This window comes from Crotalus tigris, unplaced genomic scaffold (assembly GCF_016545835.1).
Source record: "Crotalus tigris isolate CLP2741 ecotype Arizona unplaced genomic scaffold, ASM1654583v1 scf7180000018938.1368258, whole genome shotgun sequence".
Classification (NCBI taxonomy): Eukaryota; Metazoa; Chordata; class Lepidosauria; order Squamata; family Viperidae; genus Crotalus; species Crotalus tigris.
In genome coordinates, this window is record NW_024097283.1 from 1220225 (window position 1) to 1233832 (window position 13608).

Genomic DNA, 13608 nt, shown 5'->3' on the forward strand with positions numbered 1-13608 from the left:
TTAGAGGGTGGTGCTCATCTCCATTTCAAGGCCATTGAGCCAATGCTGTCCAAAGACATTTCCACAGTCATGTGGTCAGCATAATGTCAGGGAGCACTGTTACCTTCCCACTGAAGTGGTACCTATTTATCTACTTGCATTTGCATGCTTTCAAACTGCTAGGTTGGCAGGGGCTAGGGCAAGAATGGAGTTTATCCCATTGCGTGGCATTCAGATCTCAAACCTGGGTTGCCAGCTTTCCAGCTGACAAGGACAGTGTCTTAATAGCTGAGTCACTGCGCCACCCAAAAGTTACCTGTAACAAGAATTAATTCTGTTCTTGTTCTGTTGACCAGAATACTACTGTAGAAGTGAATCATGCTCTTGGTCACATCCTTGTATGACTATTATAACATTCTGATTCTTAGTCTCATTTTTGTCTTGGTGTTCCCTGTATGAAACATCAGGACTAACAAATGTCTTCTTCAGTGCTTCCCATATCTGCTGTCACCATCCCAAACGCTTTTCCTTTTCTTTCAATGAACTCTGTTGAGTTTTGATTCTTTCTTGTTTTATTTATTAATTTGTTAACCAAATTTATATAGCTTTCCATCTCAATGACTCCATGTGGCTTTAATATTAAAAACAATGCTAAAAGTAGCAAACAATACAGCAATTTAAACAATAAAGCCTTATTACAAAATGCATTGCCAATTAACCCCATAACCTCTTGCTTCCTCTACTACCGGTATAGTGTTTTCTGTTGGCCCAGATCTCTTGAACTATCATAGTTCTAATTCTTCTTTACAGTTGTTTTTGTATGGAGTTCCCCAACGTTCAAATTTATTCTTTTTTTAAATTAAATTTTCCACATGGCCTCTGTGTTATCTCCCTAATCAGACTTGCAAATATTACCACATTTCTCTGTATTCTTTAGTATACTTTTGAGAATCAAACATCATAATCATATCTGATATTATTCAATAAGGCATTGAATATTTTATGTTTCTGTTATCATCTTTATAAAAATGCTTTATAAAGATAGGGATACATCAACAAAAAGCTTCATTAAAAATCTTTAGTGTACAAATTTATATTGATTTCTTATCAGTTTGATGGCATTCTCTTTTACCAAACTAAAGAAACCCCTTCAGAATTGTAGTATAGTCATCCTGGAAAACAAGCAATTTTGGGGATACATGAAGGAATAATTCTAAGAACTGTAGGCAATCAGTAGTATATCTTTCTGTCCATCCATCTGTCTGTCTAACTATGTACCTATTTTAGTAAATAAACTCTGGTTTGAATAAAAAAAAATTGCAAGCCATTAAGCTGAATATTATTCAGAAATATTGAAGAGCAATTATTATTTTCTTTTCAAACTAGTTTGCTAGCCTGATTACTTGACAATATTTATTTGAAAATCTATATTTTTTTAGATAGTACAGAATAAAATAATCTACTGCTGATTTTGCTCAACATTAACTGATAGATCCATTAATAAGAATGGTATTGAAACTTTATAGAGTCACTGTGATCATTATTGTTATTCACTTTCTACTTAGTGCACTTTCCACAATCTTTTACCTAGTGTATTTGCCTATTACCCTATATATTCCTCTGATTATACTGAGAAAGTACAAGATCTACAACTCAATGGTGTTTGTAGTTGTGTGTGACCATGTTGGCAACTATTTAAATATATTCACACCCTGTTCTGTTCTTCTTAGATGCATCTAGATTAAAAAAAAAACACAGTCATTTTATTATGGTCATTTACCATTAAAACAAATCTTTGAAAAAAGAAAGAGTGAAGGGGAAAAAAGAAAGTGTGGCAGTAATAGAAATGTTGCTCCATATTCTCCCTTAATTCTTTTCATCTCCCCAGTAGAAGAATCTGCTGAAGCCTGGGAAGGTGATATTGTAATGTTTTAATTTGCAACTGGATTTGAAGGAACCTTTAATAAATGAGACTGCAAAATGTGGATTATCTTTTAACAGTTCCTCCCAATATTATTGGAATTAATCCTGAGAACCTAACTGTTGTGGTGAATAACTTCATCTCACTGACATGTGAGGTCACTGGCTTCCCACCTCCTGATCTCAGTTGGCTCAAGGATGGAAAACCTCTCAGTTTGAACACAAATATTCTCATTGTTCCTGGTAAGCAATCTCTGGGTGTGTTGTTTTTACAGAGTAGTTCTTTTCTCTTCTCCATATTTCAACAAGGGTGATAGAAGGAAATAGAGCAAAATGCCTGTGTGTATGAAAAGAATAATAATTTTGTGGTGGTTTTTTTCATAGAATGTTGCAGTCATTTGGAATGTTCAATTGTCTATTCTCATCCACTTAAAACAAAATAGTTAATTGCAATTTGTTTAGCTTAGATTTATTATTAACCTTTTTATTCTCCTAGGACAGGGGTAGGCAACCTTGGCTCTTTTATGACTCATGGACTTCAACTCCCAGAATTCCTGAGCCCGTTATGCTCAGGAATTCTGGGAGTTGAAGTCCTTGAGTCATAAAAGACTCAAGGTTGCCAAGGTTGCCTACCCCTGTCCTAGGATAATTCCAAATTTAGTCTTAGAGGTACAGAAAACTGGTGGCATGTGCTGGGGGCTGCTTCCATTGTTCTTTAGAGGTTTTGGTACAGTAGTTGGACATTTTTGTACCTTAAGACAGAAATGTCTCCACTGGTGTTCTTAATTCATTCCAAGCATTGAACGTTCATGACCTTATTTTTGTTTCTGTAGCTTTTATTAGAATCCCATACAAATTCAGTGAATGTGATGATGGTGTTGAACCATTTTGTTGTCTTTGAATAATTTCAGGTGGTCACACATTGCAGATTCCTAAGGCACATTTATCTGATGGTGGTCAATATGTCTGCATAGCGAGAAACAGTGCTGGAGAAAGCATCAAGAGGACTTTCCTTACTGTTTATGGTATGTTTCTGCCTCCTTTAAAAGAGAGCATTTTTCCATTGTCAGTATTAATATCTAACAGTTCCTCTTAACATAGCAATTCTTTGGGAAAAGTCAAAGAAAAAAATATATTCTTTTTTATGTTTCCCTACTTCAAAGTTCCACCAAGTATTAAAGGCGAGAGCAGCACACCTCCTGCAATAGTCAATGTGAGAGTGGGAATGCCAGTGACATTAGAGTGTGAATCCAATGCTGTTCCACCTCCCATCATCACCTGGTACAAGAATGGCCGTATAATCTCAGTTTCATCCAATGTGGGCTTTATAGCAGATGGACAGACACTCCATATCAAGATGACCGAGGTATACAAATACGTCTTTTTTCTGTACTTTTTAAAGTCTAGCCCAACCTTCGCATAATTGTGGTCTTCAAAGTGACATACATCATATATAAAAAACCACCATGATTAACGATAGATGAAGCAGGAAAAATGTAAACAGTTTGTTTTAGGCTTATTGCTATTTTATATTCAAACAAACTAGTTGTTATACAGGTAGGCCCGATTTGTCAAACCACAACTGGACTGGCAACTCTGTTGCTAAGCACTGTGGTTGTTAAGTGAAAAATCACGTGACTGTGCAAGATTTATGACATCGCTTCTGTTTCCATTGTTAAGCAAATCACCACAGTTCTTAAGCAAGACATCCCATAACCGCAACTTGTAATTTCACATTCATATTCTTCATTAATTCTACTTGTTGGAAACTGGTTGTAAAGCTCACAAGTTGCAATTACGTGATCTCAGGATGCTGCAATGGACATAAATATGTCAGTTGTGAAGCACCAAATTGGAAATCATGTGGCCATAGGACTCTGCAATGGCCATAAATGTGAGGTTTGGTCACAAACTTGTTTTTTATAACCATTGTGACTTTGAATAATGGCTAACCAAGATAGTTGGTAAGCAAAGACTACTAGTAAAGGGTTTGCTTATTCATTTACAATATTTCAACAACTGAACTACAAAGAAACCTATTCCAAAATTTAGTGACTTTTTAATTTTATTGTAATTGTGTCTTGAATTTTATATTATAATGGCACTCCACTAGGACTGATCCTTTTTAAAAATAGTAAAAAGATAATTGCACATCACTTTCTGCTTACATTCTCAGGTATCTGATACAGGCCAGTATGTATGCAAAGCCATAAATATTGCAGGACGTGATGACAAAACATTCCATCTTAATGTTCATGGTAAGTTTTTAATAGACCAAATAAAATGATTCTTATTAGAGTTAGTGAATCAAATTGAACGTAAGACAAAATAGACAGTTACTTGGGTTCAAATCTTGGTTCAAATGGCATTTCTTAATACTTCCTGTTGCCCAACAAGAAGCTGTGGTGGCAGATAGGAGGAAGGGATGAGGTACAGACTCTATCAAGACCATTTGTTTTTCTCCAGAATCCATTATTGGTAATTTGGTGCATGTATCAACCTGCTGTCTTCATTCACAGTACTGCCTACCATTGAAGGCCCTCAGCAAGAGTGGATCAATGAAACCATCAGCAATCCTATTACTCTTACCTGTGATGCTACTGGAATTCCTCCACCAGCTATAACTTGGCTTAAGAATGGAAAACCACTTGGTAATGTTTGCTCACATGATATTGGTTACTATCAGCTGCTTGTTGGATTTTCTAAGATCCAAAGTGGGGAATAGGTTTGGATAAAATTGTTGTAAACTCAAAACAGAAACACATTTCTGTCCCTCCTACCTCCAAAGTATCTAGATAGCTAATATCCAAGAAGGCAAATATTAAGCTAATATTGAGGATGGAAAAATGGAGCTTAGAATATAAGGCTCAGTGAAGTGAAAAAATAGATTGTTTTGTGTGATCAGGGATTAGGCTGTACTGAGTGGGAACGGAAAATGTGTGAACCTTTCCTGCTTGCTAGAAGGGAAAACAGAAGCATGGTTTCTTCTAAGCTGAAGAGGTTCAACAAAAGCAACTTAAGTTATATTAAATGAATTCTCTCTTATCCAAAGCTGGACAAATCATGACTGTATGCAGCCTCCCAAGCACTTCTTTTACAGCCTTCAAAACATTTTTGAACATTTTTCTTCTGATTCGCTATATGCTGATTTTTTTCAAGGTTGGTGAACGAAATTGTTTTAGAGTGGGGGTTTAATGGTGATCAAAGGTATCTGCAAAATGTTTCTTTTATCACAAGGAACATGAAAGGAACATTGCACTATAAATATTATTTATCCATTACAATGCCACAATACCAATAGTAAGGGGCAATGCAGCTTTCATCATTTATCCCTCTGATGGATGCAGTTATGCATTCCTTTCTCAAAGGACCAGCCTGTACTTTGTCTTACACTTTCCCATTCTTATGGAATTGTGAGACCTAACCATATTGCTTCCCTCTTACATTTTTTAAGCTGAGAGAATAGAATAGAATAGAATATTTGGGTCTTTGTTGCTTCCGAGCTGGCTGGTTTTCATGCAGATGTTTCATTACCCAACTAGGTAACATCATCAGTGCTGCTGATGTTATCTAGTTGGGTATTTAAAAGTTTGCAAGTTCAGAGAGCAGCAAGGACCCCACAATTCTTTAAGCTGTCAGAGATAGTAACTGATTTCAAAGCACAAACATAGGGCTAAGGTGAAAGCCAAAGAGTTTGTTGAGACTTGAATACTCTGATTTCTTCATATTTGTTTATATTTAGAAAATTCTGCCACCCACGAGTTGCATATTTTATCCGGAGGAAACAAGCTGCAAATTACCAGGCCTCACTATTCTGATACTGGAAATTATTCCTGCATTGCTTCAAATGTAGAAGGCAAAGCTCAGAAATTTTATGTTCTTTCTGTTGAAAGTATGTATGCATGTTTTTATGCTTTTCTTAAAACTGGGAAATATATGTAAAATAACTCCTGTTTACTCAATAGTTCCAGAGCTACTTACAAATCAGTATCTAAAGTAACAACAAGCATCTTCAGTACAGTGAATTCAATGGCTTCATGTGCAACTATCTATTCTTACTAAATGTTTGTTATCTCCTAAATTAAGTTTCTGAAATCCTTGAATTAATTTGTACGGAAGTAAAAATGATTGGAGATGTACTCAAGAGCTTTTCTTTTCCAAGAAGGCTCGGTGTTTTGATAGATTGTGTTTTTCTTGTATTTTCCTCTCTGCCTTATGCAGTTATTACTGATAGATATATGTTTATTTTGAAGTTCCTCCAGATATTGTTGGTTCTGAAATGCCAAGTGAAGTCAGTGGTATCCTTGGAGAAAACATCCAGATTTCCTGTGAGGCTAGTGGAATTCCTACACCTGTCATTCAGTGGCTAAAAGATGGGAAACCAATCAGCAATGGTGAATCTCAGCAGATAAGGTTAAGTGTTGAACTCTCTCTTTGAGAAGTGGAGCAGAATACAAACAAGAGAGGAGACAGAAAAGGGAAATGTTTGTGGAGATTCTTGGTCATCCAGCTCAAAAGGCAACTGGACTTCTTTTGTTTTTCCTTGAGAACATTTTGCTTATGACTCAGAACTGAAGAAGCTTCTTGGATGAGAAGTGAAATATCTTCAAGGAAAAACAAGGGAAGTCCAGTTGCCTTTTGAAAAAGCACCTTTGGAATAGAAAAGGGAGTTAAAAGCAAAAGAGAAGAAAGGTGTAGAAAACCAAAGCAGGAGGAAAGTGATAAGGACCAAACTTGAGATTTGGGGGCAAGATTTGAGGCCTAGATCTATATGTGTTATATAGATAGCATCATTATGCATTTGATGCTAATGAAATAAAATAAAATAATAAAATCAAATTAAATACCTTCAAAAACACTACACTTGTGTGAATATTTGTACACATAGAAATTGTGAATGCAGGCAAGAAAATGGCATCACCTCCAGTTGTAGTGATCATTTCTAAAATTTTAAGGCGTTATTCTAAATTGGATTTCCCCTTTCATGTATCTGGTGACAATTCCTTGATTTTACAGATAAGGGTTGACCATATTCATTCATTTCTTCTTCTCAACTTTTGTCTTATATGGGATTCTTTATATATGAGATTCATTTGTTGCACATTTTTATCCTTTGGCTGTAATTGGAGGTTTTTTTGGGGGGGGAAAAGGGAGTTGTTTTAATGTATTGTTAGCTATCCATTTGCAAAATCAGTGTCTATAAAAAAGTGATAAATATCTAGGATCACTGGAAACTTAATAGTATTTTAAACCAGCAGTCCCCAACCTTTACAGCTCTACAAACCAGCAATGGCAGTGGCAGCAGTGGGAGGAGGATATATTTTCATGCATGCACCCACTGCTTGTGCAAACGGAGCTTCACACACCCATCTGCCACTTGTGTGGCCTGGTTCCTAATGGGCTGCGGCCCAGTACCGGGCCACAAACCGGGGTTTGCGGACCCCTGCTTTAAATCATAGGCCGTTCATCCAATTGACATTTGTAATATACTCTGGATTCTGAATAAATGATCCTACCACTCCAACTTTCCTTATTTAAATATTAAAAGTTACAACAAAATCTTAATCAGTAATAATGAAAATATTAATGCATTCCCACTATTTGCATCAGGTAATGTACAACCTTTCCATGTACTTCCAAATTAAAACACCTGTTAAAAAGCACATATAAGGAGCTGACTGCCTTATATGACATGTTATTCAAGACACTGAATAATGAGCCAGAATGATACCCATTGCAAATATTCTCTGCAATGAACAGAGGTTTTTATTCAGATCATTTGTCTTGCTGACAAAACAGGATGGGCATGTTCCAGGTCTCCTCCCTTAAGTGGTGCCTCCTGATGGGACTTTGGAGGCATGTCTTCTTGGTGCCCACCTCAGCCCTTTGGAACAAGGCTGTAGAGAGCAATGAAGACCTGATTCTTCCCTCAAGCATTGGCCTAGGAAGAAAGGCTTGACGTCAAGGGATGTTTGTTCTTGTGCCTGGGGAGAAGGGCACTTTTGTTTTTATGGATTGTTGTGCGCTGCCTAGAATAATTATATGAGATAGGTGGTCATATAAGTCCAGAAAGAAAGAAAGAAAGAAAGAAAGAAAGAAAGAAAGAAAGAAAGAAAGGAAGGAAGGAAGGAAGGAAGGAAGGAAGGAAGGAAGGAAGGAAGGAAGGAAGGAAGGAGGAAAAGGAAGGATCTATAGACATGTTTCCAAAAATTCAGTATACTCTTTGATTTTCTTTCTTTCTTCAGTATGGTTCCAAATGGGAGCTTACTAAACATTTTTGGAGCCCTTACAAGTGATGGAGGGAAATATAGTTGTGTTGCTACCAATCCTGCAGGGGAAGAGGACCGGATATTCAGTGTGAATATATATGGTGAGCTTTGGTTTCATTTGTTGTTCTTCATCTAAGAAAATGTAAGACATCTTTGTCATAAGATCTTTCATAATGTTGAGGGACAAAAAAGATAGCAATAGCACTAACACTTAGACTTATATACCACTTCATAAGGCTTTTCAGCCCTTCTAAACAGTTTACAGAGTCAGCATATTGCCCCCAACAATCTGGATCCTTGTTTTACCGACCTTGGAAGGATGGAAAGCTGAATCAACTTTGAGTGGGTCAGAGTCAAACTCCTGGTACTCTGCAGAATTAGCCTGCAATACTGCATTCTAATCACTGCACCACCACAGCTCATGCTAAGATGTTAATTTTTTGTATGAATTTAATCATTACTGAATTATTAAATTAAGACATTCCTGTTTAATGTTGTACAGCTCAAAATACCTAAAACAAAATAATCCTATGGATTAATTTATGAAATATTAGATTGGTTAATCTTTGTGCTACTGAAAGAAGTTATTAAAATTCTGTTTGCATTTTGCAATATATAGATTTTGTGCTGTTATTACCAAAAGTAAGTAGTATTACCAAAAGTGTAGATGACAGTTCAATCATATGTTGATCCAATCTACAACTAAACTAACTATAAAGGCAGTAATTCTCAAACACAGTAGAAACATTGCAATAAATTAGAGTTAAACTAAATGTACACAGCTTTCAGTTTTCACATCAAGTTTTTGTCTCAAAGGGCAATCCTTTTAGTTAAAAAAAGCCATGTAAACTATTTATAAATACTGCTTTCAATATGGGTCAAATAGAGCACATGCTCGATAAGAGATGCTCAGCAATCTTGTGGCTAAAGAAGCTACCTAGATCACAATCTACCCATATAGTAAGGGTAAGCACTTTTATTTTGGTCAACGAACTATATTTGGCTATTAGTAGGAACTGCACAAGTGGAGAAAAGAGAGTACAAAAATACAATCAGTACCACCACAATCATGTATATAGGAACTCTCTTTTGTCACATCAAACATACAATTTTTGGACTAGTCATAAAACTTTGTGAGGCTGACTGTATCCTTGAGATCGTAAGGGGTGTACTCCAGTCATATAAGATAAATTCTTGGGCAACACTGCACAGAGATGCACATTATTATGCAGTTATCTGTAATAATGTCTGTCTGTCTAGCTCAGGGGTAGGCAACCATGACTCTTTTATGACTCATGGACTTCAACTCCCAGAATTCCTGAGCCAGCCAAGCTCTAGAAAAATCTGATCACAAACCCAAACTCTGGCTCAGATACGTAGACGACAGCTTCATAATCTGGCCACATGGGAAAGAAAAACTGGACAACTTCCTCACACACCTCAACAGCCTACATCCCAAAATACAGTTCACCATGGAAACAGAAGCTAATAACCAACTTCCCTTCCTGGATGTCTTAGTCTACAAGAAATCCAATGGCTCCCTAGGACACACCATCTACCAGAAGAAAACACACACAAACCACTATCTGCACGCTCTCTCACACCACCACTCAGCACAGATCAACTCCGTAGCCAAGACACGCATCTCCAGAACAAAACGCTTAGCTGATGAACAACACCTAAAAACCAAACTACACACTCTCACCAATGTACTAACATCCAATGGATTCCAAAGAAATAAGGTTACCAAACTAATCCAAAAAGAAACCCCCACTAAAATCCAAGACAGAGAACAAGAAAACGGCAAAGCCCTTCTCCCTTATATAAAAGGCACCACAGACAGAACCAGCAAGATCCTCCACAAACACAACATCAAAACAGCATTCTGCACAAACAGAAAAATATCCACCATCCTAAGAAACCACAAAGATAAAATTGAGTTAGAAAATCAAGGAGTATATGAAATCCCATGCACTGCTTGTCCCAACACATACATCGGACAAACCAACAGAAGAATAAGTGCATGCATTGAAGAACATAAGAACTCAGTCAAAAAAGAGGACCCAACTTCTTCCCTGGTCCAACACCTTAAAGCCACAGGACATGAAATTGACTTTAAAAATACCAGAACCATTGCCAAAAGTGAACATTTTAATAACAGAATAATCAGAGAAGCCATTGAGATAGAAAAACGCCCACACAGCATGAACAAGCGAGATGATATCTCCCGCCTACCAGCCATTTGGAAACCCGCCTTTATTGACAAACGACTCCCTAACACAAAAAATGATACCAGACCCACACTCACAAAAACCACACAGGATGTCACCACCACACATCCACGCAAAAAGCAAACCCAAAGCCACACCGATGATGAGGCATGACCACAAACCAGAAGCCAGACCACAGCTGCATCATTAGCCACTTCAAACCCCTCCATTCCATACATGAAGCAAACTGACACCCTCCATGAAGATGAGGCATGACAACGAACGCGAAGCCAAAAAATAGCAAGGCAGCCCAAAATCTTAAACCCCCCTGCAACTCAGACTATCCTGAGCACAACAAAGCCCCAACCCAAACAGAACACTCCCCCAGCCAATCAGAGCACAGCCAACCCCCCAGCCAATCAGAGCACAGCCAACCCTCCAGCCAATCAGAGCACAGCCAAGTCCCTAACCAATCAGAACACACCTCCACCCAATCAGAACACAGCCAAGCTCCCACCCAATCAGTTCATACCCCCACTGGCAGTTAAAAGGAAGAAACAGCTAAGACCACACATTGCTGCTCGAAGCATGAAGCTGAAAACACCAGCCTGAAGATGACGAATGGGACTTCGTCGAAATGTCGCCAAGACACTTCCAATTTTACGCAGGAGAAAACCCGAATAACCAAAGACCTACACACACACACACACACACACACACACACACACACACACACCTTTGAGTTACATTAGAAAATGACTCACTGAGAATTCTGTTTAAAAAAAGAGAAGGAGAAAAATATGGCTCTACAAGAACAAAATGCATTTCATAAATATGAAGAGACAGACATTATCATTTGTGTCTCTTTGATGTATTGCACTGGAAATGCTTTCTGGCTATGGACACAATTTATAAAGAAATGCCACATGATCTATTGAGGGAAATAGAAGGCTGCTAATCATGACATCTTAACATGATTTAGTTGGAATACTATGGGGGACATCTTTCTTGAATAGGAAAAAGAGTAATGGAAATAATTTCAAATTTCCATTATTTAATATACCAATACCTTCTTTCCTCCTTGAGTCCCTCTTCTAAATTCCTCTACCAATAGGATAATTGGTGTTGCTACTTGAAATGGGTCTCAGACTCTCATACATGATGCATTTGACTTATGTTCAGATGAGCAGTGAAGAGTTTTCAACAATATTTCGCTTTGTATCAAGTTTTGTTGCTGCTGCTTCTCCTATTTCATGATTTTTAATCCTTTTCAGATTTTTCGTGATTTTTTCTGATACTGTGTTTTAGAATTGCTCTTATTCTGAATAGAGATATTAGAACAGTGGTTATACTCCCATTAAATAATGCTCACTGACTGGGGTTATTGGCAGTGCTTTTTTTCTAAAAAAAAAAAAAGGTGCCAGAACTAACACACGTCATACAACCCGCTTTGCCTACCCTACAAGGTTCCATTCAAAAAAGGTGCCGGAACTCCGTTCTGGGCGTTCTATGAGAAAAAAAGCCCTGGTTATTGGTAGTCAGAACTGAAAATCAGTTAGAGGGGCTATAGGTTCTCCACCATGATTTTGAGATGATTTCAGCTCATTTTAAAAGAGGAGTATAAATGCTGATATGTAACTTGTTTTTTCCTTATTTGGTTACAAAATTTAGTGCCACCCACTATCAGTAAAAATAAAGAGGAACCTGAGGCCCTAACTGTGGTATTAGACACTTCAATAAACATTGAATGTCAATCTATGGGCACTCCACCTGCCCAGATAAATTGGCTGAAGAATGGTCTTCCCCTCTCTATATCTTCCCACATCAGGTTACTTTCAGCTGGACAAGTACTCAGGTAAAGTTTCATTAAAATTGCTCACTGCAAATTATGATGGTTTGATAATTTCAAAAAGTAGATTCCCCTCCTCTATTTTTTTTTGGGGGGGGAACCAGTGAAAAATCTAGAAGAAACTGTGAATATGTTTGTAAAATATGTTTGTAAAATATTCATCAGGAAGTCTTGCTCATTCACAAACTTCTTCTCATTCTCTTACACTATATGCACCTAGAAAGCTATATTATACTATATGTAACTAGAAAGCTAGTTACTATTGTCTCAAGGCTCCTCTCCTTACTATTTATTGTTATCTTTGCCTCTTTCTGAATGGGCTGTGGGGGCTCCTTTCCAAACAAACTATAGGATTGTACTGTGTTTGGGCATTCTTGGAAATAAAGATTATATTGGAGCTGCCTCTTTGTTTGGTAGCATAGGAGCATATGAGTTTATTGAATTGAAAAAAACATTTTACAATGTAAAAAATCAGATGAGAATAGAGTCTGGAGGATATCAGGGAAAGTATCCACAGGCACATTGGCTCCCTAAGCACCATATTGAGACTCCCAAGAGTTGGCATTAATTATCAAGAATTATTATCACTGCAATTTTAACATTTTGGAAGACAAGTGCCATTTTTTCCAACAATTAGGGCTTCTTCTCTCAATTCTTATGAAGGGAGCAAATGGTATGTTGCTTTTATTTGCCTCCAGTCTCTATCCTTAATCTGTCTCTTTTTTTTATGCGCCAAAATAAGTTATAGAATGCACTTGGAAATAAATCAATAAAGTTACATTAATTTATTTCTCTTGTATCCTGCACATCCTATGGTGATATACCCCATATAAATAGAAATAAAGATGAATTACTGGCCAGTGCTGTTTTTTTTTGTGCCTGTGTCAAATGACCCCATTGCCATTTATTTCAGAAAATAATTGCACATTCTCAGGGCCGGGACAAGAGATTAACATTTAACTGCCTCTCCAATAGGCCTCATTAACTCATCTGATTTTCCTTTAGACTTAACTTTAACTTGGTGTATAATATATACTATCCTCTTCTTAATAGCAAAGATCCAACAGATTAGACATCTATAAAAAGGGAGCCCATCATAATCACTCTGTGTTCCCATCTGACAAGCCTAACATTATCTGTAGATTATATCTTTTAGAAAACGTGCTAAAAGAATTTTTCTTAGAAAAAAAAAGGGATCCCAAGAACATCTTTGTTTCTCTCTACAGATATCTAAATTTTATTATTGAAAGTATACATTCAATTACACAGTAATGGGAGAAAATCTAATTTATATTGAATTTTTGAAAGGTTCCTGAAATCTCAGGGAAAACGTATTTACTAATAGACCTAGCAAAACCTAGTGTGTTCATTGATTCAATTC

General features: G+C 37.1%; 1 protein-coding gene across 10 annotated transcripts in view; it reads left to right on the top strand.

Moving 5' to 3' along the window:
- Positions 1-13608, top strand: part of HMCN1 (hemicentin 1) — a 433480-nt gene that overhangs the window by 338753 nt on the left and 81119 nt on the right. For all 10 annotated transcript variants that reach the window (XM_039357629.1, XM_039357620.1, XM_039357628.1 and 7 more), the window contains 9 exons: positions 1981-2142; positions 2811-2924; positions 3063-3265; positions 4076-4157; positions 4419-4550; positions 5642-5791; positions 6153-6312; positions 8145-8269; positions 12050-12233. In XM_039357629.1, the coding sequence (XP_039213563.1) occupies positions 1981-2142; positions 2811-2924; positions 3063-3265; positions 4076-4157; positions 4419-4550; positions 5642-5791; positions 6153-6312; positions 8145-8269; positions 12050-12233 (1312 nt within the window). The remainder of the gene's footprint in view (positions 1-1980; positions 2143-2810; positions 2925-3062; positions 3266-4075; positions 4158-4418; positions 4551-5641; positions 5792-6152; positions 6313-8144; positions 8270-12049; positions 12234-13608) is intronic.